Source organism: Tachypleus tridentatus, chromosome 7, assembly GCF_004210375.1.
Source record: "Tachypleus tridentatus isolate NWPU-2018 chromosome 7, ASM421037v1, whole genome shotgun sequence".
Lineage (NCBI taxonomy): Eukaryota > Metazoa > Arthropoda > Merostomata > Xiphosura > Limulidae > Tachypleus > Tachypleus tridentatus.
The window spans coordinates 183295714-183323688 of record NC_134831.1 but is presented as its reverse complement, the minus strand read 5'-3'; the positions used below and the strand labels follow the sequence as shown (position 1 = coordinate 183323688).

Here is a 27975-nt window from a genome sequence, read left to right as displayed (position 1 = left end):
AACTGTTTCACATACATTATCTGATCTCAAAACACGAAGCCCTAAACATCCTTCTTGCAAACAAAAAGTTAGAAGTCCATAAAAATACAGTAGTTCAACTCACAACCAGCTTGTTTCTTCTTGAAGATCTGTAGTAAGGTACTTTCTTGTAATATTTTTGGAATAATTAATAATTTCCTGTTGTGTTCTCAATATATCGAAAAGTCAGTCAAACCATAAACGTGGTTAAATGAATATATAATAAATCATAACTTTATTTACGACTTTCTACCATCCTAAGAGTTTCCTGCAGTTTCTTACAAATTTTTAAAATTTCTGTTTACCAGAATACTTCACTGCTAGTATACTTGCGCTATTTGACACGTTAACGACAGCTGGCGCTTAAAGACACAGTGACAAACAACAAACTGCGCATATAACAAACCAAATTTAAATTCGATTTCATAACTTGTTTGCAAAGGAAATAAAACAACAGAGCTTTCTTATGTATGCATTTTATGTATATAAACAAACAAACACGCACGTAAAGCTACATAAAAATTAAAACACACGTTTGCTATTATTGACTTAGGAGTCGATACATGTTTTTCAGACACTACTGACAATAGAGAATGCAGATAACCGGAAACTCAAGCGCCGAGAAGAGTATAGATAGTTCGGTTCTTTGAACCTAATAACCAGATTAATGTGCGAGGCATGTTCAGCGGAATCACATCTCGAACCCTGGACCCTTCGATTCGGAAGTAACATAAGGAGAATTAATAAAAAATATCCAAGACAACTGTCAAAATCAGCGATGTTATCCTTAATTTCAAAAAATAAGAATTTTCATTAATAATTTAACTATTTTCCATCTGTTTTGTAAGAATAGTCAATTATAATTATTTTGAATTTTCATACGTTTAATCTTTAAGCTAGAGAAGGCTTTTTACAACTTAATCGTAAACAGTAATTTCCATAAATCAAGTATATAATACACTTGTATATGGTACAAGTTTATAACTAACCACTGGAAATTTATAATGATTCTAACGTTAACTTCAATTCCGGAAGAAACGAAATTCGCAAGGGTTTTTTTTCTGAACATTCACGCAAAGCTACCTAACGGGCTATCTCCGTGCAACCGTAACGAATGCTAAAACTAACATTGTAAATGACAAGGCAGTTAACGAACATCAACCACTGACAACTCCTGGGCTACTTATTTTGTGGAACTTGATCACCCAAAATAACAGGGCGCATATTTGCAGTCACTACTGTAAACCCCTTAATTCTGTACCCGAGCACGCTAATCACAAAGCCACTTTAGGCCCATGTTGATACGAAAACTGGCGATTAACCTTGCATAAATATTAGCACGTGAAATACGTTTTGTTTTTTTACAACTCTAATACATCATTTCAAAATACCATCAGAAACCAGCAAGTTCTTAATGACACACAAACATTAATAATTATCGTTTATTTTAACTTTACAAACACCCTTTTACATGTTTACAATTCCTGGGTATTCTTCGAGTGGCATATTCGTTTAAGTGAGAGAAAGGGTGAAAATAACCTTGAAGGCGCACTTTCTTCACAAAGTTGATTTAAAAATATATCGCTTCACAAATTATACCTGAAGGATGCAGACAGAAAGAAAAAGTTAATTTTATTGTCCCGGGAGGTTAAGGAAAACTTTCTCTATACACGTTCACTAGTATTCCACATTATGTCATGCACACCAAAATTAATTCTGCAATCACGTGATTTAAAGCACGAGAATGTATGGGCGTGGTTATAATCCTGGCCTGTTTCATCCTAACACAACTACTTCGTACGAGGGTACCTTTACAGGTAGTTGTCATACACACGTGCAAGGTGTATAGTTTTTGAGAAAATGTAACAATCACGCACGTGTGTCACAGGTGATCAACATAAACAAGTTAAAAAAAAAGATACTGCGCATTTCTATTTCTATTCTTTTAAACTTAAAAAATAGACATCGCTTGATAAAGAAAATAAGTGTTATTTACATGTGGTAACGAGTGCTACATATACCTCACTTTCCCTTTTCAGTCTGGAACTAAAACAAGTCACTAAATTTTAATGTCGTTCAAATGAGTGGTCATAAGTGTCTAATAACAAACACCTTAGACTTTTCTCCAGCAATTTCATCCCTTGGAAACTATAAAGCTCATCTCTATAAAAAAAAAAAAATAAAATATATATATATATATATATCATTACATCTTTGTTGATATAAAAATAAATTAAAATCAAATTCTCACTCTCGAATCTGTTCGTTTCTTCTTTGTGGGTATTTGGTTATGTTAGATTTTAGATACCCAGAAGGGTCACGTGCAAAAGACCTAACTTTCATGTCAACTACTACTATCTTGTAGTTGTAATGCTTTAGGGCCAGAGTATTGTGGGTTACTCTGGCCCCTTTCAGGGCAATGTCCATATATTGTCTTGAATTGCTCTTTTTTAATGTTATTTTTCCCTTAATATTATTTTTTAAAAAATATATATATATATATATATAAAGCTATGAATATTATACTAGTTCTAAACGTCTAGTGCATGGTGGCCAGCTTGATTTACATTTCTTAAACATTCATTGGTGAGAGGTACTTAGGACTATTATATATTTAAATAAGTTGTTATGGGACTATGTTCATCATGTATGTGGTATCTATGGAGGTCACACAATAAATTAATTGTACGGAACTTTTTATTAAAATAATTTAGTATATTATGCAAGAATCTATCGGATAATGTTTCTGCATACTTGTGCATAAATGTGGATGAAGTACTGCGGGATGCTTTATAAGTTGATTGAATTTTGTATTTTTTGTAGTTTCTGTGTTATGTTTATCCAGGCTGGACATGCGTATTCTATAATGGGTCTAATGTACGTTTTGTAGTTTTTTTATTACATTATCAGATGATTACCTTAATTTTTACCCGATAGGCTTCTTGCATAATTTGGTCTTTTCGAATAACCAACATCTGCCCTATTAATAACAATTTTATGGCAATATTTTAAATATGAAAATATACCAATAAAACACACTATGGAAACCGTCTACCTGTTTAAAACGTGTTCGCACTAAGTTACAGAATAGCCTTTTCCTAAGTTGATAGAAACACAAGTGTTGAGTTTAATCGACTGTTTTCGGTTTATTTTACAAAAATCAAAAATGAAACTGGTTTTCATATCTGCACTAAAGGCAAGATATATCGGTAAAGCACAAGTTAGTAAAGTAAAACTGTCTACACATGTGCCAACCAGTGTTTAAAAGGACTCTTCAGCATTGCTTGCTTAGCTTTCCCCAGTCAGCTAAAATAAACATATACACAGACATAACGACACAGTTACGTATAAGCCCGTGATTTTACCAGTCTCAATTATTAATTTTTTTTTTATAACAGGCTTCCACATAATTTATATTTGTTTATTTCAGATTTTATTTTGTGGTTTGGTTATACTTTCTCACGAAAACATTAATGCTAGTTTTTGTTTTTGGTGCGAGTTTCACGAAATATTAATACACATTTTAAACCATTGTTCATATATTTCTAGCAGAGAGTTTGTTATTACAATACGACCTGACAAACAGAACTGATGAGCATGTATATTACATTACGTACTGATTTAAACACGTCCAAAAACATAAATCTTCGCTAATTAACTTATCTTAAGAGACGTAATGAGAAAGACAGACACGTCAACAGTTTTCTGTTAATTCACGTATTTGACGCCCTTCTCTTGCCCTCACTTAAATTTGCTCCAACAATCCTGGAAAACAAAACTCAAAAAATCGGTGGAGTCACCTACTTTCAGTGTATACTATTATTACCAGAAACGAAGAATTTCTAAGTTATCCAGACATACTACATATATCATACAATGAAATCTATTACACTTTTTTCATCACTGCTATTCATTACATTCTTATTTTAAATACTTCAGTGAGTAAACTTCGTTCCAAGATTCCACCTTTTTAAGGCAATTTAATGGCAGTATGTCCAAGTAAACAGCATTATCTTGACCCCTCCCACAATGAAGAGTATCTCTAAATCCACTTTGTTATTTAAGCTTTTTCTGAAATCTATCTAAACACAGTTTCTAATGTTGCAAATTTCGAATTTTGTTTTATAATATGTGAAAGTACAGAATTTAAGTTTTAAGCACCACAAGAATAAACTTTATATTTCACTTAACATAAAGTTCAAATAACTGAATAAAAGTTATAAAAACAAAAACAACTGGGAATAATACATTTTAATCCACCACTACTCTGATTTGACCCTACAAAAATCTTCCAGTGGTTTCTGAAAGATCTTAATCGCTTGATGAAATACACACAGATTAAGAGTTTTGTTTACATTTATTTACTGTTAGGAATATTTATACAATTTAAAATTAAATAACAGTAAATATTATATGTTTTCTTATAGTAAAGCCACATCGGGGTATCTGCCGTGTCCACCGAGGGGAATAGAACTCCTTATTTTAACACCGTAAATCCAAAGACTTAACGCCGTCCCACCGGTATGGAAGGGGTATAACAGTTATGAAGGCAAAAATACCGATAAAAGTAAGCATTAGATTTCCTTTTTCTCCCCTCCCCCTACTGTTTAAGATATATAAATACTCTGTCAGTTTTATTTCGAACTGTAACGTTTTGCTCAGAACAGTCTTGTCACAAATTGCTTCTTTTTATTTCTTTATCATAATATTTTCTTCACCCATAAAGAGCAGATTATTTTAATGGTTGTGCCTCCTATGATAAATTAATTCCTAATTTATAACAGTTGAAATTAATAACGTGTAGACAAAGAGTAAGTATTGGTGTAACAGTTATGACCATTAATGACTTCTTAGTGAATTATTTATTTTCACAATAAAGTAAAACACTCAGCTTAACTAATAACAATAAAATCTGTGTTACCCTAAAACTTACACATAAAATCGCACACACCTAGACCAAGTGCAGAACTACTATTAATACTCATCTACTCTACGTAGTACGTATAAAGATATTAGTTAGCATATTAGGAATACACCAACATTAGTTAATCAGTTCTAGCACTCAAACATGCTCAACTTTACTAGGGTGAAGATAGTATAGCTAACATTTAGTACCATAGGCTCCAAACCAGGTAGAAGGAACACTTAATTTTTTGCTCGCCAATCATCTTTACCCTTGCTTCTCTCTCCTCCCAGTCCCTTTTTTAAACAAACCTAGGGGCCTATGATTACTATAAATGATAACTAATGCTGTTATTAGTGTTACTGCAGCATTTATTCTCTTAACAGTGTAACGTTAATAGTTAAAACATGTTACTTTACAAAGTTTCTTTAGTTATATCTTCTTACCCATTTTCCTTTGTCCTTGAATTCGAAACGACAAAAACACTAAAGTCGAATAATAACCATATTGGTAATCTAGTAATATCAAACCTTCACTAAAACCGTATTATCCATTCGTGGAATTGTAAATTAATCACGAATGGAACAACCTGCAGTGAACTGCCTGTACTGTACTATACTACACAAGCCAAACCCACTTTCCTTCTTACTTTCTACACAGCCGTCTTTCGCCGTATCATTCTACAAACTAGACAACAACAGGGAGCGTCCAATCAATCTGTCTGGGGTACTAAAAGACGTGATGCGGATTTTTAAAAAAACGAAAATATATAACAAACAACATCATTTAAGTAGAAAATGGACCTTTTGGTCCATCGAGTCTGTCTCATTCACTTAAATAATCTGAACTTTAAAATAATAATAATAAACACCCTCAAAGCCAGCTTAACCCTTATAATTGAAATAGTTATCAAGCCTTCCTTTAAATTTATTGCAAATATAATACATGAAGATAACCCATTTCAAAGACCATCCACCCTGTTAGAAAAATAAAAATCTTATATAAAGGTGGTTCCTACCCTGTAAAAATTTATCTTGTGTCACCTCGTCCTATACTTGCTATCAAGTACGAAAACAAAAATATAAAAAGATGGATCAACACCATGCATTCCATCAGCAATTTAACCTCCTCAAAATTAGGAATCGTTTGTTTGTTTGTTTGTTTTGGTATTTCGCACAAAGCTATTCGAGGGCTATCTGTGCTAGCCGTCCCTAATTTAGCAGTGTAAGACTAGAGGGAAGGCAGCTAGTCATCACCACCCACCGCCAACTCTTGGGCTACTCTTTTACCAACGAATAGTGGGATTGACCGTAATATTATACGCCCCCGCGGCTGGGAGGGCGAGCATGTTTTAGCGCGACGCGGGCGCGAATCCGCGACCCTCGGATTAGAGTCGCACGCCTTACGCACTTGGCATTAGGAATCGTAACCTGTTATTGTATGGCAACTTCTCCATTTCACGTACTTTTGTATAAGGCTTCCTTTTAACCACTTCCGATAATACCAAATCTTTTTTGTGAAAAGGAATCTAAGACTGAACCCGATACTTCAAATGGGGCCTTATTTAGGATATTATTTTCAATATTTCGCAAGTAGATTTAAAAAGCGCTTAATATCAAATGACATAAGTATTATAGAAACATGCTTTTTTTTTGTAAAAAAATATCACACTTTTATTTTCGGACCAAAGTCTTAGTACAGTATACCAAAATACATTACTTTCTGTACTTCAACAAATACTATACATACAATTCTGAATCATTCCAAGCCAGTTTATATAAGTTTTGTGTATCATCTGTAAATATACTTCTACATATCGTCCCCACACACTCACAGCCTACGAACCTCAATTTATAGTTCACATATGGAAATATTAATATATTACCAACTACAAACGTTTTCCTTAAGCAAATTAATAAAGTTAACTAGATTCTCAACTTTTTGAAACTCAGTTATGGCATTATCATGAACTTATCCAAAAACAAAGATTGGACAACAGATAAGTATGTAACATTACTGAAACTTATTATGATTTTTACGTATTTATAGATAATGGGTGGAAATGGGTTAAGGTTATTGAAGCTGAACTAAATAAGATCTCAGATCTATAAAAGTTCTAATGTTTTTAACTTAAATAAACATTAAGCCAATTTTCCCAAGAAAAAAAAGAGTACGTTGTACTGTTTTTGAAATTTCGCGAAAAGCTACACGAGGGCTATCTGCGCTAGCTGTCCTTAATTTAGCAGTGTAAGACTAGAGGGAAGGCAGCTAGTCATCACCACTCACCGCCAACTCTTAGGCTACTCTTTTACCAACGAATAGTGGGATTGACCGTCACTTTATAACGCCTCCACGACTGAAAGGGCGAGCATGTTTAGTGCGACCTGGATTAGAACCTGTGACCCTTAAAATTACGAGTCGAATGCTTTAACCCACCTGGCCATTACGGTTCGAGTACGTTGAAAGCGAAAGCATTCAAAAACAATTTAGACATTATAGTTATTACTAAAGTTTATTTAGATTATCAAAGCCTTTTGATTTTGAAGAATAATGCTTATCGTTTTTTATAAAATGTTAAATCTAGTGCAATGGTGTTCAGTTATTTAGAATTATATTAAAAGATGTTTATTCATATAAGTTAATCAAGTGATGTAATTCCAAAATGTGATTTTTTTTCAATTGCAAAACTGCAAATGAACCATATTCATTCTGTCCATCCCGGGTAACAAACTTCGTATTTTAAAGTTATAACTCCTCGAGCTTACCGTAGAGACACTGGAGTACGGGATGGCAAAAATTTTAAAGGCTATGAGATTAATGCAGATGTCCTGACCAAACTATGTGCTCTTTCTTCTTGTTCTCCTCTTTATATGTGAAAAACACATTTGACCACACATCAATATTAGTAGTTGTATTTTCCTTGTGGCATTAATTCTCACTGATCTATGTGTTTTTATAATTTTTTACTACGAATAAATAGAACATATGCTCTCATACACATAATTATAAGTTGTTTTTACTTGATAAAACGAATCCAAAATCCCAGTCAGCTCTTTGAAATTTATTTATGTTGTAAGTATTTTTTGTTTCAGCTCTGAAAACAGATTGATTTTATAAAGTTTATATTTCTGTCATACATAGTTATAAGCGTGTGCTAAGCCTGTTGGTTGCTAACAGAGGGTAAATACAATGCAGAGTAATCTGAAATAAAGTTTAAATTCACACACACATTTTCACACAGCTTAATTATTATATCGATTAAATATCGAAGCTAGAGAATCAAGTATAATTTGTATGTCTACCAGAAATATTTTAACTACACACGAGTAAAGATTTTTCTTCTCAATTCCGTTATTCCTCTAATGTTAAATAATTCGTAGATAGAGTTAATTTAAATTAGTAGCTCACACACAAATACACACAAAACTTTAGTTTAACGCATTGTTGTTGACATTTTAAGTTAAAATAAATTATTGAGTTAATGTAAACGGTCACAATATCAAACGCCATTCAGGTTTTTCAAAAATGTATTAGGTTCGAGTTTTAATAAATAAGGTCCAATAACATATTATGGAAACTAGAATTAATTATAGTTCCGGTGCAAATACAGTGGTGTAGATAGGTTGGTACTAGTAGTACTAACATTAATACTGTTACAAGTCATTCTTCAAACATGTGACATGGAAATAATATATATGAAATGGCTTAATGAACTTTTACCTATCTTTTGGTGTATACGCCTTTTACAAGCTGCCGAAGAATTATTTCAGTTATACTTATTTTTAATCTATGTTTTGATATTTACTCTATTTTCGCTTTAATACCATTGCCTTCGACGGTCTAGCTTCTTATACTTCCGTAATTTAATTCTAATAATGTATCTCAAGACGAATGGTATACGTATTATAACTTTTAAGATAAAGTGGAGAACAACGTTTCGACCTTCTTAGGTCATCTTCAGGTTAATAAATTACTTCTGATAAGTTCCGCTAATGAATGAGAAGCTTCCTGCGCAGAGATTTGTGGCAGCCAAGAGCTAAGACCGGTATTTTATTTTTAGAAACCCTCAATCAAAAATATGTAAAAGAAATATTAAGACTAATATGAATAAAAACATAACAGATAGAAACATGTACGAGGTCTGTTCAAAAAATACGCGGACTGTTTGAATTGCGCGGCTCCAGTTGGTTCCATGGGAATCCGCTTGGTGTCGCTAGGTTCGCACAGATCAGCTGATTACGACGCCATTTCCCGATTGCAGATATCTTCATTTGTGTATTAGCTACGCGGTTTTAAGTGAAGTGCGATTTTTTCGTTTGGCGGATTTCAGAATGAATGACCTGAAGGAGCAACGACTTGCTGTGAAATTTTGTGTTAAACTTGGAAAATCTGCAACTAAAACTTTTGCTATGCTTAACGGCTTACGGTGATGTTGCTGTGAAGCGTACAGCATGTTTCAAGTGGCATGAACGATTTAAGGATGGTCGACAGTCCATTGAAGATGATGAGCGTCCTGGACGTCCTTCCACGTCAACTGACGACCCACACGTCGACAAAATCAACACCCTGGTGCGGGCAAATCGACGTCTGACTGTCAGGGAGCTTGCTGAAGAGTGTGGGATATCAGTTGGATCTTGTTACGAGATTTTGACCGAAAAATTGAAGATGCACCGCGTTGCTGCGAAATTTGTGCCTCAGAACTCGTGAGTTTTTGGCCAAACACTCGATCACTGTTCTTTCCCCCCCCCTACTCACCTGACCTTGCTCCTTGAGATTTTTTCTTGTTCCCCAAACTCAAAAGACCCTTGAAAGGAAGAAGATTTGAGACGATTCCCGAGATTAAGGCAAATGCGACGAAGGAGCTGGAGGACATTACAAAAGAAGCGTACCAGGTCTGTTTCAACAAGTGGAAACACCGTTGGTATAAGTGTGTGCGTTGGGGAGGAGAGTACTTTGAAGGGGTCCCAGACCTGTAACTTCTAAATAAAGTACATTTTGTTTTATGACGTCAGTCCAGGTATTTTTTGAACAGCCCTCGTATATAAAGTGTTATGCCTAATAAAACGTAATTTTACAAATTGTTCGATATTTTTTGGTAAAATAATTGCCGTACACTAGAGGACGTTTCAGTATACAAATATTGCTACCAGGCAAAGTTATGTGCGTGAAGATACCACTTTCATAATTTTTAAAAATTAATAAGAAAGATAAAGTGTACTGTTTAAAATTTAATAGGCCTAATACTAATGCCTTATGACGAACGTGACTGTAATTATTAATCACTAACTCGTTAAAGGTTTATCCACCATAACAGATGTATTAAATGTTGTTGCATAATATTATTAACACTTGTGTTTTTATTTCTTGTGTAATTTCGTATTTGTATTTCTTTGAATACACATTGCCGAGGTGTATATAATTTATGAGGGCTCCTGTGGAGAATACATTTAGGAATAAAAGAAATGCATTAATTAGGAGGAACGCTTAGTCGGCAGTGGATATTACACATGTAGTATGGCTAGCCTCCTCTTAGTAATGTACACCGAATTTAAATAATGTGCTATTGTTAAACTTATTTGTCGAAAACTGATAGAGACAACATTTTTTTGAAATAAAAAGCTGAATAATAATTATATTAATTAATTTACTAATAGTTGCCTTTTGTATTGCAAAAGGGGACTTGAATAATAGAAACTTAAGCTCGTATAAATTAGGCTATAAATTAAATGTATTTTTATATGGGAGGATAAAACAATATTTTTACATGTTAATTGGCCTCAGATACAAGTTACAATACATGAGTAGGTGTTGTAGGATTGCATGTGAAATTATAAACATTTAAGTAAACTATATATAAAGCAGCATAAATACCATTAGTGTATTTTTGTAGGTAAAAAATGAAATTCCCTAAGAATGACAAAACAGGTCCATTTAACAATGGGAGATTCATGAAGATGCCTACTTTGAAGTAATTGTATGTTATCTGAGTAACTGAAATCATGAGAAATAAAAAAGACTGAATATGAAAGTTCAATCACAATAAACAAAGTTAACTCTGAATTTGCTTTAAGCTGAGTTTAAATTGAATGACCCTGTTTCAGGCTATATATCTCTAGATCATGTTTGATTGAATATATTTCACATCAGCTACTGAGATTGTTAATATTTGACTTACTAAAAGTGTCTACTGATACACAACTGATAACTCCCAGTGAAAAATGAGAGGGGTAATTATCTCAAAAGCTAACCTAATTGCCAGTGTGTGAAGGGGAATAATATAATAGGGTATCAGGATAATTATCTGTACTTATAGAGGGTTTCAGCTACTTTTGATTGGCTTACTTGAACTTACATAATTTCAGATGTAATTTCCTGACACTTGCACTTACTTTTCACTAGATGATGACAACTAAACCTGTCAAAACAGATTAACACTTTACTGTTTTCATTTTTATATGTAGTCATCTGTTCAACTTACCTTGAAATTCCTCATTCCTCAAGAAAATACCCACTATTAGTATTAGAAATTCAACAATAGTACAGTTTACAGGAGGCTAGGAAGCTCTTTGGAAAAGTCAATGAGTGTTAAATGTCATATTGGTATTCTATAAATGTTTTTAGGTCTGTATAACAGTTAACAGTACATTTAAGTATAGAGGGAGCTCCTAAAATTAGGGTTTTGCTAGAAACTAGTGAACAGTTGAAAGTGAGTGATATTGTGTCCATGTAACTGAACCTTAAGCTTAAAATACACACACTGCAATAATATGTTACCTTAATTTGATAATTATAGAAATTGTTTCCAGTGCATCACAGTATATGTAGATAGTAACGGTTACCATTGAAAAAGTAGTCTTTGACAGAACATGTCAGTAGGTAATTACTTTTCATATTTGGGTAAAGAAATACTAAATTGTTAAACAATAAACCTGGTTTTAATGGGTTAAACTCTTGTAGTAAATTGACACGATTAGTCTATTGCAGATTTAATGTAACTAACAACAGAATAATTGCACCCTAAAAGTGCAACATAAATAGCACTGTTCATTATTTACAGTTTGGTTATTTTCACCTTGAGACAGCATGTAATACCCTCATTAATAAAATATAAAAAAATACCTTGAAGTTTTTGGTTATTATCATAGAGAGATAGTATATAGAACAATAAAAAATTATTTATTTCTGTTGCCAGACTAGATCTTAATTATGTATCTAGTTGCATACTACTCTTTCTAGCGTAACAGTAACAGCTGTTTTTCATGTATTATCAGTTGTGTCAAACTGAGTAAGTTGATAACAGACAAACATAGGAATAATTGCCTTTTTTACTGAGACTTGTGCATTTAGGAATGATGGATCTCATACAAAGCATTTAATTTGTTATAATGAATGTGTACATAATTATGGCCTACCCTGTATGTGTCAGAGATATTTGATTCAAGCATTGAACTGTATTTAGCCATTTTGAACTTTCCATAATTTTTCTTTTAGGAAAAACCTCAGTAAGCTATAATTTGAAATACTTTTAAAAATTAAGTTTCAGTTGGTAATTGAAGAATTACACCTAAAAGTGGTACATATTTTCTCAAAATAAATTTTTGTTACACCTGCAGATATAACATGGAATTTTATAACATTATAAAATACATAATTATTGCATAACTGACCAGAAAACTTTGACCAGCAATATTTGTGGGTAATAGACCTTTCTTTGGGAAATATTTTGAACATAAATTTTTGGATAATTTGAATAAAAATAGACATTTATGGAGTAATAAATAAAAATCTCAAATGTGTCAGTTTATGGCAGAAGTCTGATGAAGAAATTTTTTCATGTGTCATTTTGGCCGTGAATAAATTTTGATTTAGTATAACTAATAACTGTATATTATAAGGTTGGTAGAAAGTTTGATTTAGTATAACTAATAACTGTATATTATAAGGTTGGTAGAAAGTTTGATTTAGTATAACTAATAACTGTATATTATAAGGTTGGTAGAAAGTTTGATTTAGTATAACTAATAACTGTATATTATAAGGTTGGTAGAAAGTTTGATTTAGTATAACTAATAACTGTATATCATGAGGTTGGAAGAAAGTTTGATTTAGTATAACTAATAACTGTATATCATGAGGTTGGTAGAAAGTTTGATTTAGTATAACTAATAACTGTATATCATGAGGTTGGTAGAAAGTTTGATTTAGTATAACTAATAACTGTATATCATGAGGTTGGTAGAAAGTTTGATTTAGTATAACTAATAACTGTATATCATGAGGTTGGTAGAAAGTTTGATTTAGTATAACTAATAACTGTATATCATGAGGTTGGTAGAAAGTTTGATTTAGTATAACTAATTGTATATCATGAGGTTGGTAGAAAGCTTGTGTTTTGTTGTTATTTTTTTCTTATTTCTTTGGTAAAGACAAATACCTGAAGGAAGAATCCAAGTTTTAAAGACTGACAGAAATATGAATTATCAGGTAACTTTCACTATTCTTGTAAAATATGTTTTATTATTAATTACAGTATTAAAGTTTCATTAGGATAAACAGATGTTAAAAGTGTAAAGGTTTGTAGCAATAGCAGTTCTGGATTTTCTTTGGATGTTCAGGTATTTATAGTAAAAACTGAAATTACTGTTCTTCAAATTCTATTGATCATTCTCCTTTATTATTTTAAATGGTTAAAAAGTCACAATTATTTAAGCTTTTTTTTAAAAATAGTTGGGTCACAACCAGAACAACAAGTATTATAATTCATTTGGAGTTAGAGACCTTATGAAAAAAGTATAATTACAAAACATGTGTTTTAATAAGAAATCAATATATGAATTTATACAATAATTTTCAAAGAGGATTATTTTCAAGAATTTCATCAATATGGAAGTATACAAACACCTACTATGTAGTATAATTTTCATCACCAGCAGTATAACAGATTAAATATTAAAATTATCATATATGTAAATACAGTGGAACCCCTCTAAAGCAGCCACCTTTGGGACTGAGACAAACTAGCCTGATTAGAGGGGTTCCACTGTACATAATTAGGGATTATGTAAACAAAAAAGGGACTGTGATTGAATGACTGCTTTCAAGGGGTGACCGAATCTGAGGGGTGGCCGTTTAGAGGGGTTCCACTGTATATCCAATAAATCTGTTAAACGTTCCACTTAGAGACATCAAAACTGTGTGTGTAGATGAAAATTAAACCTTTAGTAGGGGGAACAGGACCCAAATATCTATACATGTAAGACAGGGTAATTCTGTTGTTCTTGACTGGTCTTTTAGCATCTTTATATTTTTCACTGAAAGAATGTTATTAATGAAAGTAAAAACACAATGCAGATTTTCAATTCCCCAATTATATTCAACTTGTAAAATAAAACACATTCATTTTCACGTTATAATTAACTAGTGAAAGAAGTGTGAATAACCTGATTCCTTACAACTAGATTCACTTGACCATAGCAATTTGTCAACCGTAACTCCAGTCTTAAAAAAATTTCATGTTCATAATACAAAACTTATAGACTTCTTGATAACATATTACTGAAAAAAATAAAAAAAGCTGAATTATTTCTTTGAAAAAAAATTGATAAATTCTTCAGGGAAAATTTAGGTTACTTCAGAAGTTCAAGGAAAACATAAAGTGAAACTTATAACAGAAATATGTGATATTATCTTTTTTTGGTCCATTTAAATTTTTTTCCATTCTTTAATTTAATTAATTTATAATGTGCTTATATTGACTGGCTTGTAGGAGCTTTATGTATACATAGCCCACACACATAAAACCATTACAAATGCTTTATTACCCCACATGTTCTCCTTAATGGCAATACAAACAACATCCATAAATCAATACTAATTTTTGTATATTTTCTTAATATCCTTAGTAGTGTTCAAATACCATAATGTCAATTACATGCTATTAAGTAACTTAATGTTAAGTATTTTAAAACTGTTTGAAACATTAAAAGTTGTATTTAGTGTTTATAATAAAGTTATTCTGATTATCTACTGTTGTCACCAGTGTTGCTGACCAGTCAGCAACACTTTACCACCCACCATTTATGCTAAGGGATTGGCTTTTATAAAGCACCCACAGATGAAACTATGGGGAATATTTTGAGGTATCTGCACAGATTCATATCTAGCCTGCCAGCTCCAAAATCTGAAGCCACATGACATGAAGTTGAGTCCATATACTGTGTTTTAAATATTTACCACTGGGTGAAACTATTCATGCAAAGTGATCATGGCTCAGAGATTTGTTTAAGATAAAAGTAACATGTTACATCTTTGTGTTTATCTTAAAAGAAAGAAGTTTGTGTACATATAAAGTAAGAACTACTATTGGTTACAGCAGCTCTAATTGAAGTGAAATACCCGAGTGAGATGAACATGGTTTTGACTCATTGTACACATTTGTTAAACATTTCTTTTCCATTGACTAGGCCTCTTTTAAACGAAATGACATTCAACTGTTGACAAAAGTAGTGTTTGGTTGGGGACGTGTGGGGCTTCTAAGTAGCTTTTGGATGGTCTTAAATAAAAATCTTAGGTAAAAAAAAACCTCATACATACAGGTTTTGAAGGTAAAAGTTCACTAAATGTAAAACAAAAAGAGGTTTTAGTGTGAACTAAACCAATCAATATTCTCTTAGTAATCTTCCTAATTTTGTTTCTATTTGTTTTTACTACTGCATATACCAAACACGATGTTACAAGAGAGTTTTGAAATTATCATAACATCATATTATGGACTAAGACTTTAAAGTTACTGTCATGGTATCACATGAAGTCACTCTGTGTACATGAAACTGTTGTATATAAATACACCATATCATTCTACCTTCATTTTAGTGTCTTGTTATTATAAACTTATCAGTTTCTCAGTATATGCAGTTTTCACACAAAATTTACTGAAGGTAATGAAATTTTACATTTAATCTGCCTTTCTTCCCTTGTTATTCTGTTGGGATTATATGTGTTCTCTCCATGGGTTTCATGGTTGTAATGTTGTATGTTATGTAATAATGTTGATATTAGTTTCCTTCAAAGGTAGGTCCACATGATATCTTGAGGCTACCGTCTCACTTATACTTGAATGAAAATAACTCATGTGAGTAGCACTAGTAGCTCTGGATGTATCTGTCATTACCTGCAAAGTAAGGAATGTTGAATTTAGAGTGTGGTATTTGATCTTGGACTAATAAATTTAAGAGAATAATTAAACCCAGTACATACACTGTGTTGTAGTGAATAAATATTTTTTACCTGTTTTATACACTACATCCATTCTCTTTATTTCATTCTCACAAACTCATTTCCTTGGATTTTCAGTACTAATTCAAAATAAATACCTTTTTGAACTTTGTGCTATTAAATGGATGTATCTCTCTGCCCTAACATTAATTCACTTTACCTGAATCCACACGACCACCGAGGCATTTATGAATTAGAAATATATTGACTAAAATCATATCAAAATGTATTTAGTTTTCCCGAAAAGGTTTAATTATTTTCTACAAACTCAAATAGCTATTATAAATAAATGATTTTAGTACAAGAACGTTCAGTTTAAGAAACATCAAACTAAAAAATTTATGATAAATATTTCAGAAAAATGTATTTGAAGGTAAGAGCTGAGAAAAAAAAGTTAGAGACATGTCCTTAAAGATACACTAAGTTAGCAGCATGTTAACTGTGCTGTGGTAGTGTTTGTGAGTTGAAAATTTAAATAATGTCATGCACAAGCATTTGAACCCAGCAAAAATTAACTCATTATCCATCCATTGTTTACATGTATCACTGATGTTTACTCTATTGTTACAATTGCAGCAACAATGAAAATTAATTTATTTAATATCATTATGCAGATTTATAATGAATGTAAAGTAAACATTTTTTATGGAATAAGTCATTTTCACAGCCCCTCGGTGTGGATTCCTGTACATAGTGAGGGACCTCCCAGGGAAGGTCCTGTTCTGTCTGGTTACCTTCTCTGGGATCTAAACATCCACCCACGTGTTTGCCGTGCGTGGCGACCCGTGAAGGGGAGGAGAGGATCCTGGTGGTTGAGGGGTCCAACCCTAACACACCACTTTGGCCTCGAATTCCTGTAGACGGGTGGCCCCCCTTGGGTCAATCAGCTGGTCCACTTGGGCTAGAGTCAACCAAGTACCAGTGTTGGAAGTTCTCAACGGGTGTTGTGGACATTGTGCCTGATGCTGGTGTTTGGGTATAGTGCTCACGAAACCCTGGCATTGCTGCATTGTCCTTGCATGATATTGTAGTGCGTCCCCTCGTAAGGCTTCATGGTGGGTAGGGTCAGAGGGTACTGAAATTTTTCTTTTTTCCTAAGGATCCTTCTTCAAAAAATTTAAATAAAATAGTGAAAAAACAGTCAATAGGTAAACAATCACGTCTTGAAAACTCTGAGCAGCAATCTTCAACATCTGTAACACACGTACCTCATTTTCTTATATTACATTCTCTTTCAGAAAAACCTTTAGGGCAAATGTCTCTCTTTTTTTATTCAGAAGGGACTAGAGGGTCTTGCTGGCTCTGCAAATCGACCCAGGGCAGAATCCATGGAGGTTGATAGACCTCTTCCGACTAAGGACAGTAAGGAAAAAAGACGTGGTCGTAAACAGAAGGGTTCTCCAGCCACTTTGCCTACTCGTCATTAAAAATGGCCACCTTGATACAATGGAACTGTCGAGGTTTACGTTCTAATCTGGATGATATCAAAACACTGATTACTTCCTACCATCCTGTGTGTCTTTCCTTACAAGAAACATTTCTAAAACCTGCTGATACAGTCACCATTTGGCAGTTTTCTCTGTACAAAAATGACAGGCTGTGTGATGGACGAGTACATGGAGGGGTGGCACTATTGGTTGATCAGCATGTGCCCACCCTGTCTTTGTCACTCAACACACCCTTGGAGGCCGTAGCCATCTGTCCCCTGGAGAGACATATTATCAATCAGACCTTGATGCTCTCGTTGAACAGTTGCTGTCTCCATTTCTAATCCTGGGAGACTTTAATGGACATAATCCCCTCTGGGGAAGCGCTGTTATTGATAGCAGGGGTTGTTCTGTAGAGCGTATGCTCTCTGATCACAATCTTTCTCTTTTCAATACTGGGTCTTCCACTTATTTTCACGCACCTAGTCTGTCCGTCACCGCCATTGATCTCTCGGTTTGCTCCCCTTCATTATTTTCTCATTTTTCATGGAGAGTTGACAATAATCCACTAGTAGGTGATCATTTTCCTATACTTTTGAGAGAGACTGGCCGTGGTTGATGCCACCCTACACACGTGCCCCAGTGGAAGCTGGATCAGGCAGACTGGTCCGCTTTCACTTCTCTTGCAGAACTTGATCCTGCCATCGTGAATCAGCCATAAATAGACGACTGTGTAGCAGAGGTAACTGACTGTATTATACAAGCAGCTGCTCAGTGTATTCTTAAAACCTTGACATGTTTTCCACGATATCCTCGTCCGTGGTGGGATCCTGCTTGCCACATGGCACGGAAGGCTCAGAAACGGGCCTGTGATACTTTCCGTAGATATCCCACACTTTCGAACCGCATTGCTTTTCAACGGGCCCATGCACATGCTAGGTGGGTAAGACGTCAAAGCCAGAAGGAATCTTGGATTAAGTTCACAACTAGTATATCTTTTACCACCTGTTCCAAGGTCATATGGGATATGGATTCGAAAGGTCAGTGGGCACTACAATTCTGTCCCCCTCTCCATCTTGCTCTCTGATGGTCAAGAGGTAGCTGATGTCCAGAGCATCACCGATACTCTAGGTGAAAGCTTTTGCCGGGTATCTAGCACTTCTGCTTGTTCCTCCACCTTCTTGGCCATCAAGACTTGGGCAGAGCATTCACCTCTTTCCTTTCGAACTGACTGTCTCTTTGACTATAATTGTCCCTTTACACTGGTGGAACTGAAAATGGCCCTTCATCGGTCTGACAATACCTCTGTTGGACCTGATGATGTACACTATGACATGCTATGCTATCTCTCTCCTGCTTCTCTTGATGTTCTTTTAATTGTCTTTAACTGGATCTGGCAGGAGAATGTTTTTTCTGATGCCTGGTGCTAGGCTATTATCTTACCTTTCTCTAAAACTGGGAAAGATCCCAAGATTCCTTCAAACTATCGTCCAATTGCTTTGACGAGCTGTCTCTGTAAGACCTTAGAGAGGATGGTTAATGCTCGTCTTGTTTGGTTCCTCAAACAAACAACCTCCTCTTGCCCACTCAGTGTGGGTTCCAATGACAGCACTCCACCACGGACCACTTAATTCAACTTGAAACATCAATCAGAGAAGCCTTTCTCAAACACCAACATCTTGTATCAATATTCTTTGACATTGAGAAGGCTTATGACACAACATGGAGGTACGGCATTTTGCGAGACCTCCATATATATGGGTTACGTGGCCATTTACCCATGTTTATTAAATATATTTTTCAATGGACAGGAGATTCCAAGTTCGTGTGGGTTCGACACTTTCCCGTTCTTTTGTACAGGAACTTGGGGTCCCTCAGAGCTGTGTTTTTTGAGTGTCACACTTTTCAGTATAAAGATAAATGCCATCACTGAACAACTCCCTTTCACTGGTGCAAATGGGCTCTATGTTGACGACTTTCACATCTTGTGTCAGTCATCGAACATGAGATATATTGAGCGGCAAATACAAACTGCCCTCAATCGTGTACTGAAGTGGACTATGGGGAACAGCTTTAATTTTTCTCTCTCTAAAACCGTTTGCATGCACTTTTGCCCCCAATGGGGTATCCACCCTGATCCTGAACTCCATATTGGTGAAGTTTCACTGCCAGTGGTCCCTGAGACCAAGTTCTTGGGGCTTATCTTTGACCGTAAGCTGACCTTTATACCACACTTAAAGCAGCTACTGGTCAAATGCACAAAAGTGCTGAACATCCTCTGTGTCCTCTCTACTGCTAGTAGGGAAGCGGATCGATGTTCTATGTTAAAGATATATCGTGCTCTTATTCGTTCAAAACTCAACCATGGATCAATGGTCTATGGCTCTGCCAGACCCTCGCCCTTAAAGATGCTGGACCCCATTCATCATCAAGGACTTCAACTCTGCACTGGGGCTTTCCACACCTCCACAGTTCAGAGCTTATATGTGGAATCTCACGAACCTTCTCTGCACCTTCGCCGTTTGCAACTGTCTTTACTGTATTCTTCGAAACTTCACTCCTTATCAAGGCATCGCACTTGGGAATATGTTTTCCTTCCTCATTGGACCTTACTTTTTCAAAACAGACGATCTGCTATTGCTTCTTTTGGCCTTCACATCCAGGTGCAATTGGATGAATTGGGTCTGTCCTTGGAAAACATTGCAGAATCCACTGGTCAGCCCATTCCCTCATGGCTTATTACAGCCCCCAAACGTGACCTTTCTTTACGTCATCTGAAAAAGGCAGGTACTTCCGATTGGAAGTACCGTCTTTCATTTACTTAACATCTTTCGAACACCCTTTCTATTCCAATTTATACGGATGGTTCAAATTCAGGTGACTCTATGGGCTCTGCCATGGTTTGTTGTGGTTCGGTGGTTGCGCACAGAATCCCCTCTACAGCTTCTGTGTTCACTGCTGAACTGAACGCCATATCTCTTGCCCTGGATCATATTGAAGCTGAGTAGTACTCTGACTGCACTATTTATATTGACTCCCTTAGTTCTCTGCTGGCCTTGGATTCCCTTCACGTTGGCTCACACCCTGTTCTCACTGATATTCAAAACTGACTGGCCCATTTCTCATTAACATCTACTTCTATCCAGTTTTTCTGGATACCAGGCCATGTTGGTATTCGTGGGAATGTGCTTGCAGACATGGCAGCTAAATCTATCTGCTCTGGCACTATCACCACTGTGCCTGTTCCGTACATGGACTATGGTCCTGTATTCAAGGCTCGGCTCTGTGCCAGCTGGCAGTCCACTTGGAGAGAGCAACGTGACAACAAGCTTTTTCAAAGTAAAACCTATATTGGGCTTTGGCCATCTAGCTTCCGTAAGGTTCGGAAGGAGGAAGTTGTTGTAACTAGACTTCGCATTGGTCACAGTTTTTTAACTCATCGTTTTCTTTTATCTGGAACTGTTGCACCAGTGTGTAGTTTGTGTAACACTCAAATCACTGTAAGCCACATTTTACTTTCCTACCATCGTTACGACACTCAACGACGGCACTATTTTGAACATGTTCTGTCCCAGGGTTTGTCTGTGACATTGGACAGTGTTATTGGTGATGGTGATACTGTACACCTGGATCAAGTTTTTAGTTTTTTAATGGCCATTAATCTTTTTAACATCATTTAAGTGTTTGATATTTATTCATTACACCTTTTTAATTGTGGTTCCCTTTTCAGTCTCAATCTCTCTAGTTCAATTTGACATTGTAAAATGGCCAGAACATTAAATAACTCGACACCAGGACTGGACAGGCCAACTTCAGGTGACTAACGCTGCTGTTTGTACTATCTGTTTGAACTACCCATTAGTCGTCCTGGCGAGTTGTTATTAAACTTTTGTTGCATGTCATTTAACACTTTTATTACTTTACCTTTTAGTACTGGCCATAATGACACATAACCCAGAACAAGGAATGGAAAGACCAACTTCAGGTGACTGACAGTGGTTCTTGTACTTACCTGTTAGTCTTCCTGGTGGGTTATGATCATTACCATTTTGCTAGAGTAAGTACTTTACAACTTCTCTTACTCTGCTTTCTCTCTTAACATTGTAGACTAGGTGTCAACATTGATTTTATGCTTTTTCTGCTTTTCAATGATGTTTTGTTTTACCTTCATTCCCTCTTATGTATTTTACTACATTTAATTTATTTTTACCTTTTTACTGGACGTTTGGCACAGATAGCCTAGCTGCTTTGTGCCATAAAACACTTAATCAATCACTCAATCATTTTCACAGCTCATATCAAAATGTTATTACTAGCTCTAAGATTATTATTGATAAATGTCTTGAAGAAAGTGGCATCAAACTGCCAGAAAGAAATGCATTGAGAGCAATTAAATTGGTTGTGTAATTTTGATTTACCCTAGAAATAGTAGGTGTACTGTGACTTTTCATACATTACAGGGAAGTTCAAGAACTAGTTCTACATGTCTGATTTCTGAATATAATTATTCACAATGTCTGACTGAAATTGAAAAGGAGTTGACAAAGTTGGAAGATTTCATCACAAAGAAGCTAGGCATGTCTTCATTTATCATGATATTTGCAAGGAATATGTTCAAGATACCAAGAAATCATACAAATGAATCACAAAATAAGAACCCCATACCCCAAGTGCTTTCAATAGGTAGACCTTCCTTTTGGAGGGATAAATTCTATTTAACCCCCAAGTAAGGAAAGTCCACTTTTTAAAAGCTTCCATTCGTAGGAGCAAAATTCTACTTCACTTCTAAAGAAGCACTTTGGTTATCAGGTTTATTGTTTTATAATTCATATGAAATACGTATTATCTATACATAAATATTAACATTGTAGCTATTAAGAAAGTTAAGTGTTTTGGTTATACAAAATGTATTTAACAAAAAGAGAAAGCTAAATTACATGTGTAGATCAATTTAAGACATAGGTGGTTTGATTTTCACACAAAGTTACAAGAGGGTTATTTGTGTTAGCTGTCCTTAATTTATCAGTGTAAGACTAGAGAGAAGGCATCTAATCATCACCAACTCTTGAGCTACTCTTTTAGCAACAAATAGTGGGACTGACCATCACATTATAAATACCCCACAACTAAATGGTGAGCATGTTTGGTGTGATGGCAGTTTGAAACCGCGACCCTCAGATTACAAGTCGAGTGCCTTAACCACCAGGCCATGCTGAGCCCAAATGTAGTGCTCAAACAGGGACTCGAAGATATAGGTGGTAACAATTGTTCTATGCTGTATAAAATCCAAGCTGTTAAAACAAGACTGGTGATTGATTAATATTAAAATATTATTTTTCACAAGAAGTGATAATATCTTTGGTGATACATTAATAAAACAGCTAATGACATAGTAATAGTTTGTTTCCATTGTTTTAAAATTTACTATCATTACGTGAAAAAGCAACGTTTAAGTCTTTTTGTGATTTATTGTTCAAAACATAAGAATTTTTCATATTCCATAAACAAATCTCAAACTGTTACCATAATCTGTTTCTATTGTTAAACTTTAATATGTTTCTAATTGAAAAACATTACTTGTGATTTTTATTTTAACAGTGGAATGTACACTACTGCAGATTGAACTTGTGGTCAATATAACTCCGCCAGAATTCATTGATGACCATCAGATGCCACAATTAGAGCCTAATTCTGTTAAACAGATAAAAGAAACAGAAGATGAAATAAAATGCCATATTCCTACAGATATTGACTCTAAATCCTAAAAAGAAATATATATATATAATGCTTTCCTACCTGTAAATAACCTATAGAAAGCATTGTGTTCAGAAATATTTAGAAATACATGTTTAATTTACTAATACTAAATATGTACATTCCTTTACGTAATTATTTGGATTGTTTAAGGTTGTTGAGAAATTACTAACATGGACTTATGTGTGTTTACTTTAATTTGTGAAAAAGTTCATTTAAAGATTAATGATCAATCAAATATATATTTATTTACTATATTTATAAATTCACTTATTATCACTGTGTGGTCAGCAGCAATCATAATTAACCCAAACTTTATCAACATCTGATTATAGTTTTTTTTTCCATACTACTTCATGTGTATGCATTTATGGGTAACCAAAGGTCGAATGTATTTTGGAAATTTCCCATAGAAAGACTTTTCAGATATCTAACCAGTATTTATCTTATTAATTTCTGTCTACTTTCAAAAAAATATAACTAGCAGAATCTTCACTCACACCTAAAAAGAATCTCTGGAACCTTGAGGTTAATGTGTGGTTTTGGTCGAGTTTCATTGGATTCTCAGGTATTTGTCACAACAACTGTTACTATAGCTGCATAAATATTTTATGGTAGTTATTCAGGGTTATGTTTCAAATTTACTGGGCTGTAACTACTGCAAATTTTAAAAAACTAAAGTATTAAAATAATGGTACATACCAAAGAAAGTTTTAATCCATTTATATACAGCTACTCTGCAATTTAAAACTTTCATTTAGTCTATAAATATGGGGTGTGAAATTGTCAAGTGTTTCCCAGTTACCTCAGTCAGTTATTTATTTTCAGTTATCAGATATTTCATTACAAATACAGATTTTTAGAAAAATGAGAAAAAAAAACATTTATACCAAGTTAAAAAACAACAGCTACAATATGTATTTTTAAAACAAAATTTAAAGCTATTTAGGTTTTGTTGGGTTTTTTTCACCTCTGACACTACGCATGTATAGCCTTGTTGGCTTAGTGGTAAATATTTTTCTTTATTAATAAACTTTATAATATTCAAAGTTTAATAATAATTTCTATTAAGAAATATGTCAAGTCTTTTAGTAATCTCTTTGTCAAACTTTGACATGCCAAGTACTTAATTTATGTATTGTTAGTGAGGCAAGTTTTTCATTCATTAACACAGGCTTTATTTTGAATCGAAAAATACAAAAATAAATGAAAAAACACAAACAAAATAAATAAGTTGAGATAATTGGTATGAAGATATATATATATAACCACTATAACAAAACTTTCTACCTCACCTAAACATTTCATACCTGAGTATTAAGTTAGCTTGCTTAATTAGTTAGTATTTTATTATTCCTACAAAACATCGTTTTGTCCTTCTTACTCTCACTTAACATAAATTTATCCCTTTTGTTAGATACGCATCTTGCCTGTTTATTTTTTAATATTTATGCGTGTGCTTATATATATATATTTTATATACACCAACAGCAGAAACGTACACTAAAGATTCTAAACTTAAAGTGCCATAAGTGCTTATGTTACAGTAAAATCCAAGGTAAAGTGAGAGAGCTTCTGGTAAACTACATCTCTGTTTCTTGTTGCAAGGCAGCAAGATTGAAGTGTAGCTTTGACTTCAAGTTTGTTTTTGTTATAATTAAGGCCAGTTATATTTAGCATGAAGTTGAGCTTTTTTTTACATTTCCTTAGTGATAAACACACAACTATGAATTATATGGAATACAAGTGTACTTCCTGAATTGTGATAATAAATTTTAAGAGGATTCTACAGGAGGAAAAAAAACAAACACTTGTGGTACTTGCAAGGTATGCAGATAACATAGACAAGGAACAAAAAATGCTGTACACCTGTAAAAAGTTCATATTTGCACCTATATAATGCAAGTCTAAAGTGTTACATCTATCCACCTGTCAATCTACTCTAAATCAACCATATATAAAAAATACATGCTTTCATACTAATTCTTATAGCAACAAGAAACCTCAGTAATCATGGAGTATTGAAAAAAAATTGTATGTATTATGTTCATGTTATTCTGTACTGCTTGATAAATAAGTCATCCTTACTATGGTCATAAAACAGAACCAAAATTAACTTTTTGTCTTTGCCTGAAGTTCAGTAACATCTCCCTTTGTCTTGGAGCAAAATTCAGAAGAGAAATCAAAAATAGACTCAAGAGATCCTTTTTCCAAACTCTGTTTAATGTTTAGTATGGTCCAAAACAAACTACATATTCCAAAGCATAAACTAGTATTGAAAGACACAAGTGGTAGTAGTACTGTTAGGACAAACAATTTTTTAACATTATTCTATCCTTTTTTCCATTAGGTGGCACACAGAAGTGATTAAAAAGAGTCAGCCCCAAAGAACAGGACTTACCCCGATATAAAATGTGATGAAAATATGTGACATTTTTCAAGATGGACAACACTAGACAGAAATTAATTCTTGTTAGTCATACTTTAACAATATAAGTATAAATACAGAAAACTGTAACAACAGTAGGAATGAGGTTAAAGTTAACCACAAGTTCAAATTTTGAGGCTCTAGATGTGTTGATATATCACTTAAAGCAAACCTAAAGGTCACCGAGTCAGAAAATCCTGAAATGAGAGAGCCAGCCAAGCTTCACCATATGACTGCTACAAACATACCTCAAAAGGAAAATGCAATATCACAACAATCACCCTAAAAGTTACAGAACAAGCATCAAATGAATAAATATTTTTCAGCTGAATATTAAATGGGCAGTAAGAACCGTATTAGTCCATCTTCCTTTCAGTAGTAGCAAGAGTATGTCAGCTGTAGTAAAGACACTGTTCTGCAATAACAGAATTATTAACAGGTTCATTCATGTATGAGCTAAAGTGTTTTAAATTGTTAATTTTTAGAACAGGACCTAACTAGTCTTCAAAAATACTTTGACTTACCAAACACAAGCTGCTATTAGTTGAATGGCATCACCTGATGAATCTATGATCAGGATTTGTCAGAAAGAACAGACACAACCATAAAGTTCTTTAATGGATATAATGTTAAGGTACTTGGACTTCCAATTTATGGAACATACAAAAGATACCTAGGGAGGTCCAATGGTCAGCTGGATTTTTAAAAAAATAATTAATGGGAGGACATGGACAAGAAAGATGCAAGGATATCCCAGATGTTAAACACTGGCAGTTGTGGTTTGATTAATAATGTGCATAGGGCATTAAACAAAACATGATGGAACTCCAAACAAGTTCTTGAGCATTTTGGCACACACTTCATAACAGCTCAACAAGGTGAAACAGTTTCATAACTTAATCTAATGTTCTTCCATTAAAATTCTGTTCTATACATCGAGTGGAGAAAGAGGTGGCTGAAGGAGTAACTAAGACAAGGACCAATATAGTCCAATGTATGAAATATATCTTATGTGATCTAAGAGTAAAATTCCATCAAATGAATCATTCATTTCCCTGCAGGAGACTGAGAAATAACCCTTTCATCGTGTCCACATTGTCCTTGCATACTGAACTAGATCACCCTGATAAATTTCATCACAGATGTTCTTGACAGTGTCAACCCCAGGTAAAAACTAGTTAACACAATTGTCAAGGACCGTATCAACTGCTTTTCTCTAACAGCAAAAGATGTGGGGTTTGCAGCTAAGACTGAGGCCACTGATAGAGTAACAAAACATTTTGTTGGAGTTTCAAACTGGACTTGTGTAGCTGCTTTGCAATCTTGCTACAAAGATTGTGGAACCAGCTCTAATGAATTATTCTCCATTTAAATAATTCAATAACACGTCTAGGATCATGATAAATAAACCAAAGTTAAGTCATTTTAAACAAGCAGATGAAGAAATAAAGCAGGAATGTGACATAAGGACAAAGATTGCAGAATGGACTTTGAAAAGTACACAGAACAGTGATGACTTGACATCTTTTCTTCCTATTTAAAAGCAAAACAAAAATCTGTAAAAACCACTATCAATGGATACATGTTACACACGTGAAAGGAGAAAACAATTACCACAGTCCTGATGAAAGTTTTACATTGGTCAGTCTTGTGCTTTTGCATGGGTATTTTGTCTTCCAAGTGAAGCTTATCTATCAGAGAAAACTATGTTTTGATAATTATCATATAACGTAGTGAAGTATGGATAAGATATGACCAACAAACAAACAGTATTAATGAAAGGAAGCTGATGATAATCCTGACAGAAGCCAGGGAAAAGTTTGGGCTGAAAGTGAGCAACAATGAGATAAGACACAGATTACTTGATTCTAGAAGTAGTGGGCAAAGGAGACTTGACCTTATCCAAGTCCAATGCCTTCAGAACAAGAGAAGCAGAAACCAGAGATAATGTCATGCAAGTGAAGTTACACTGAAAGTTAAAAAAAATCAAAACATTACCTAGGTGGTGTTTGTACGTGTTTTTTTTGCTACGACATCCTGACAACGTAACAGCTAGCATCATTCTAAGAACGTGTACAACTGGTGTCTTACAACTTGGTTATTTTAAATCTTCCATTAACTACTTATTTCATTTGTAACAAGACCAGGAAAACTATAAACAAATAGTTCTA

At 34.1% G+C, this 27975-nt stretch overlaps 2 protein-coding genes across 17 annotated transcripts in view; one reads left to right on the top strand and one right to left on the bottom strand.

Moving 5' to 3' along the window:
- LOC143257432 (actin-binding LIM protein 3-like) overlaps positions 1-5622 on the bottom strand; it is an 85935-nt gene extending 80313 nt beyond the window's left edge. For all 7 annotated transcript variants that reach the window (XM_076516097.1, XM_076516103.1, XM_076516100.1 and 4 more), the window contains exon 1: positions 5368-5622. In XM_076516097.1, coding sequence (XP_076372212.1) covers positions 5368-5371 — 4 coding nt within the window. In that variant the 5' untranslated portion in view covers positions 5372-5622. The remainder of the gene's footprint in view (positions 1-5367) is intronic.
- Positions 13-27975, top strand: LOC143257436 (uncharacterized). Of its 10 annotated transcripts, none has more exons than XM_076516116.1 (5): positions 13-138; positions 4446-4585; positions 13348-13405; positions 22083-22197; positions 23221-24437. In XM_076516116.1, the coding sequence occupies exons 3-5, from the start codon at positions 13394-13396 to the stop codon at positions 23385-23387; spliced, it is 294 nt and encodes a 97-aa protein (XP_076372231.1). In that variant the 5' UTR covers positions 13-138; positions 4446-4585; positions 13348-13393; the 3' UTR covers positions 23388-24437. The 10 variants fall into 10 exon arrangements, 9 of the variants coding, with proteins under 9 accessions (XP_076372231.1, XP_076372232.1, XP_076372229.1 ...); XM_076516117.1 differs by having other exon boundaries at positions 39-133; XM_076516115.1 differs by lacking the exons at positions 13-138; positions 4446-4585 and adding exons at positions 10095-10189; positions 11715-11797.

Bases quoted from the DNA above. Each gene is read 5' to 3' on its own strand.
- LOC143257436 (XM_076516111.1), top strand. From the start codon at position 11,511: ATGTCATATTGGTATTCTATAAATGTTTTTAG. The intron at 11,543-13,347 runs GTCTGTATAACA...TCTTTGGTAAAG, and splicing joins TATTCTATAAATGTTTTTAG to ACAAATACCTGAAGGAAGAA. The intron at 13,406-22,082 runs GTAACTTTCACT...CATACATTACAG, and splicing joins ACAGAAATATGAATTATCAG to GGAAGTTCAAGAACTAGTTC.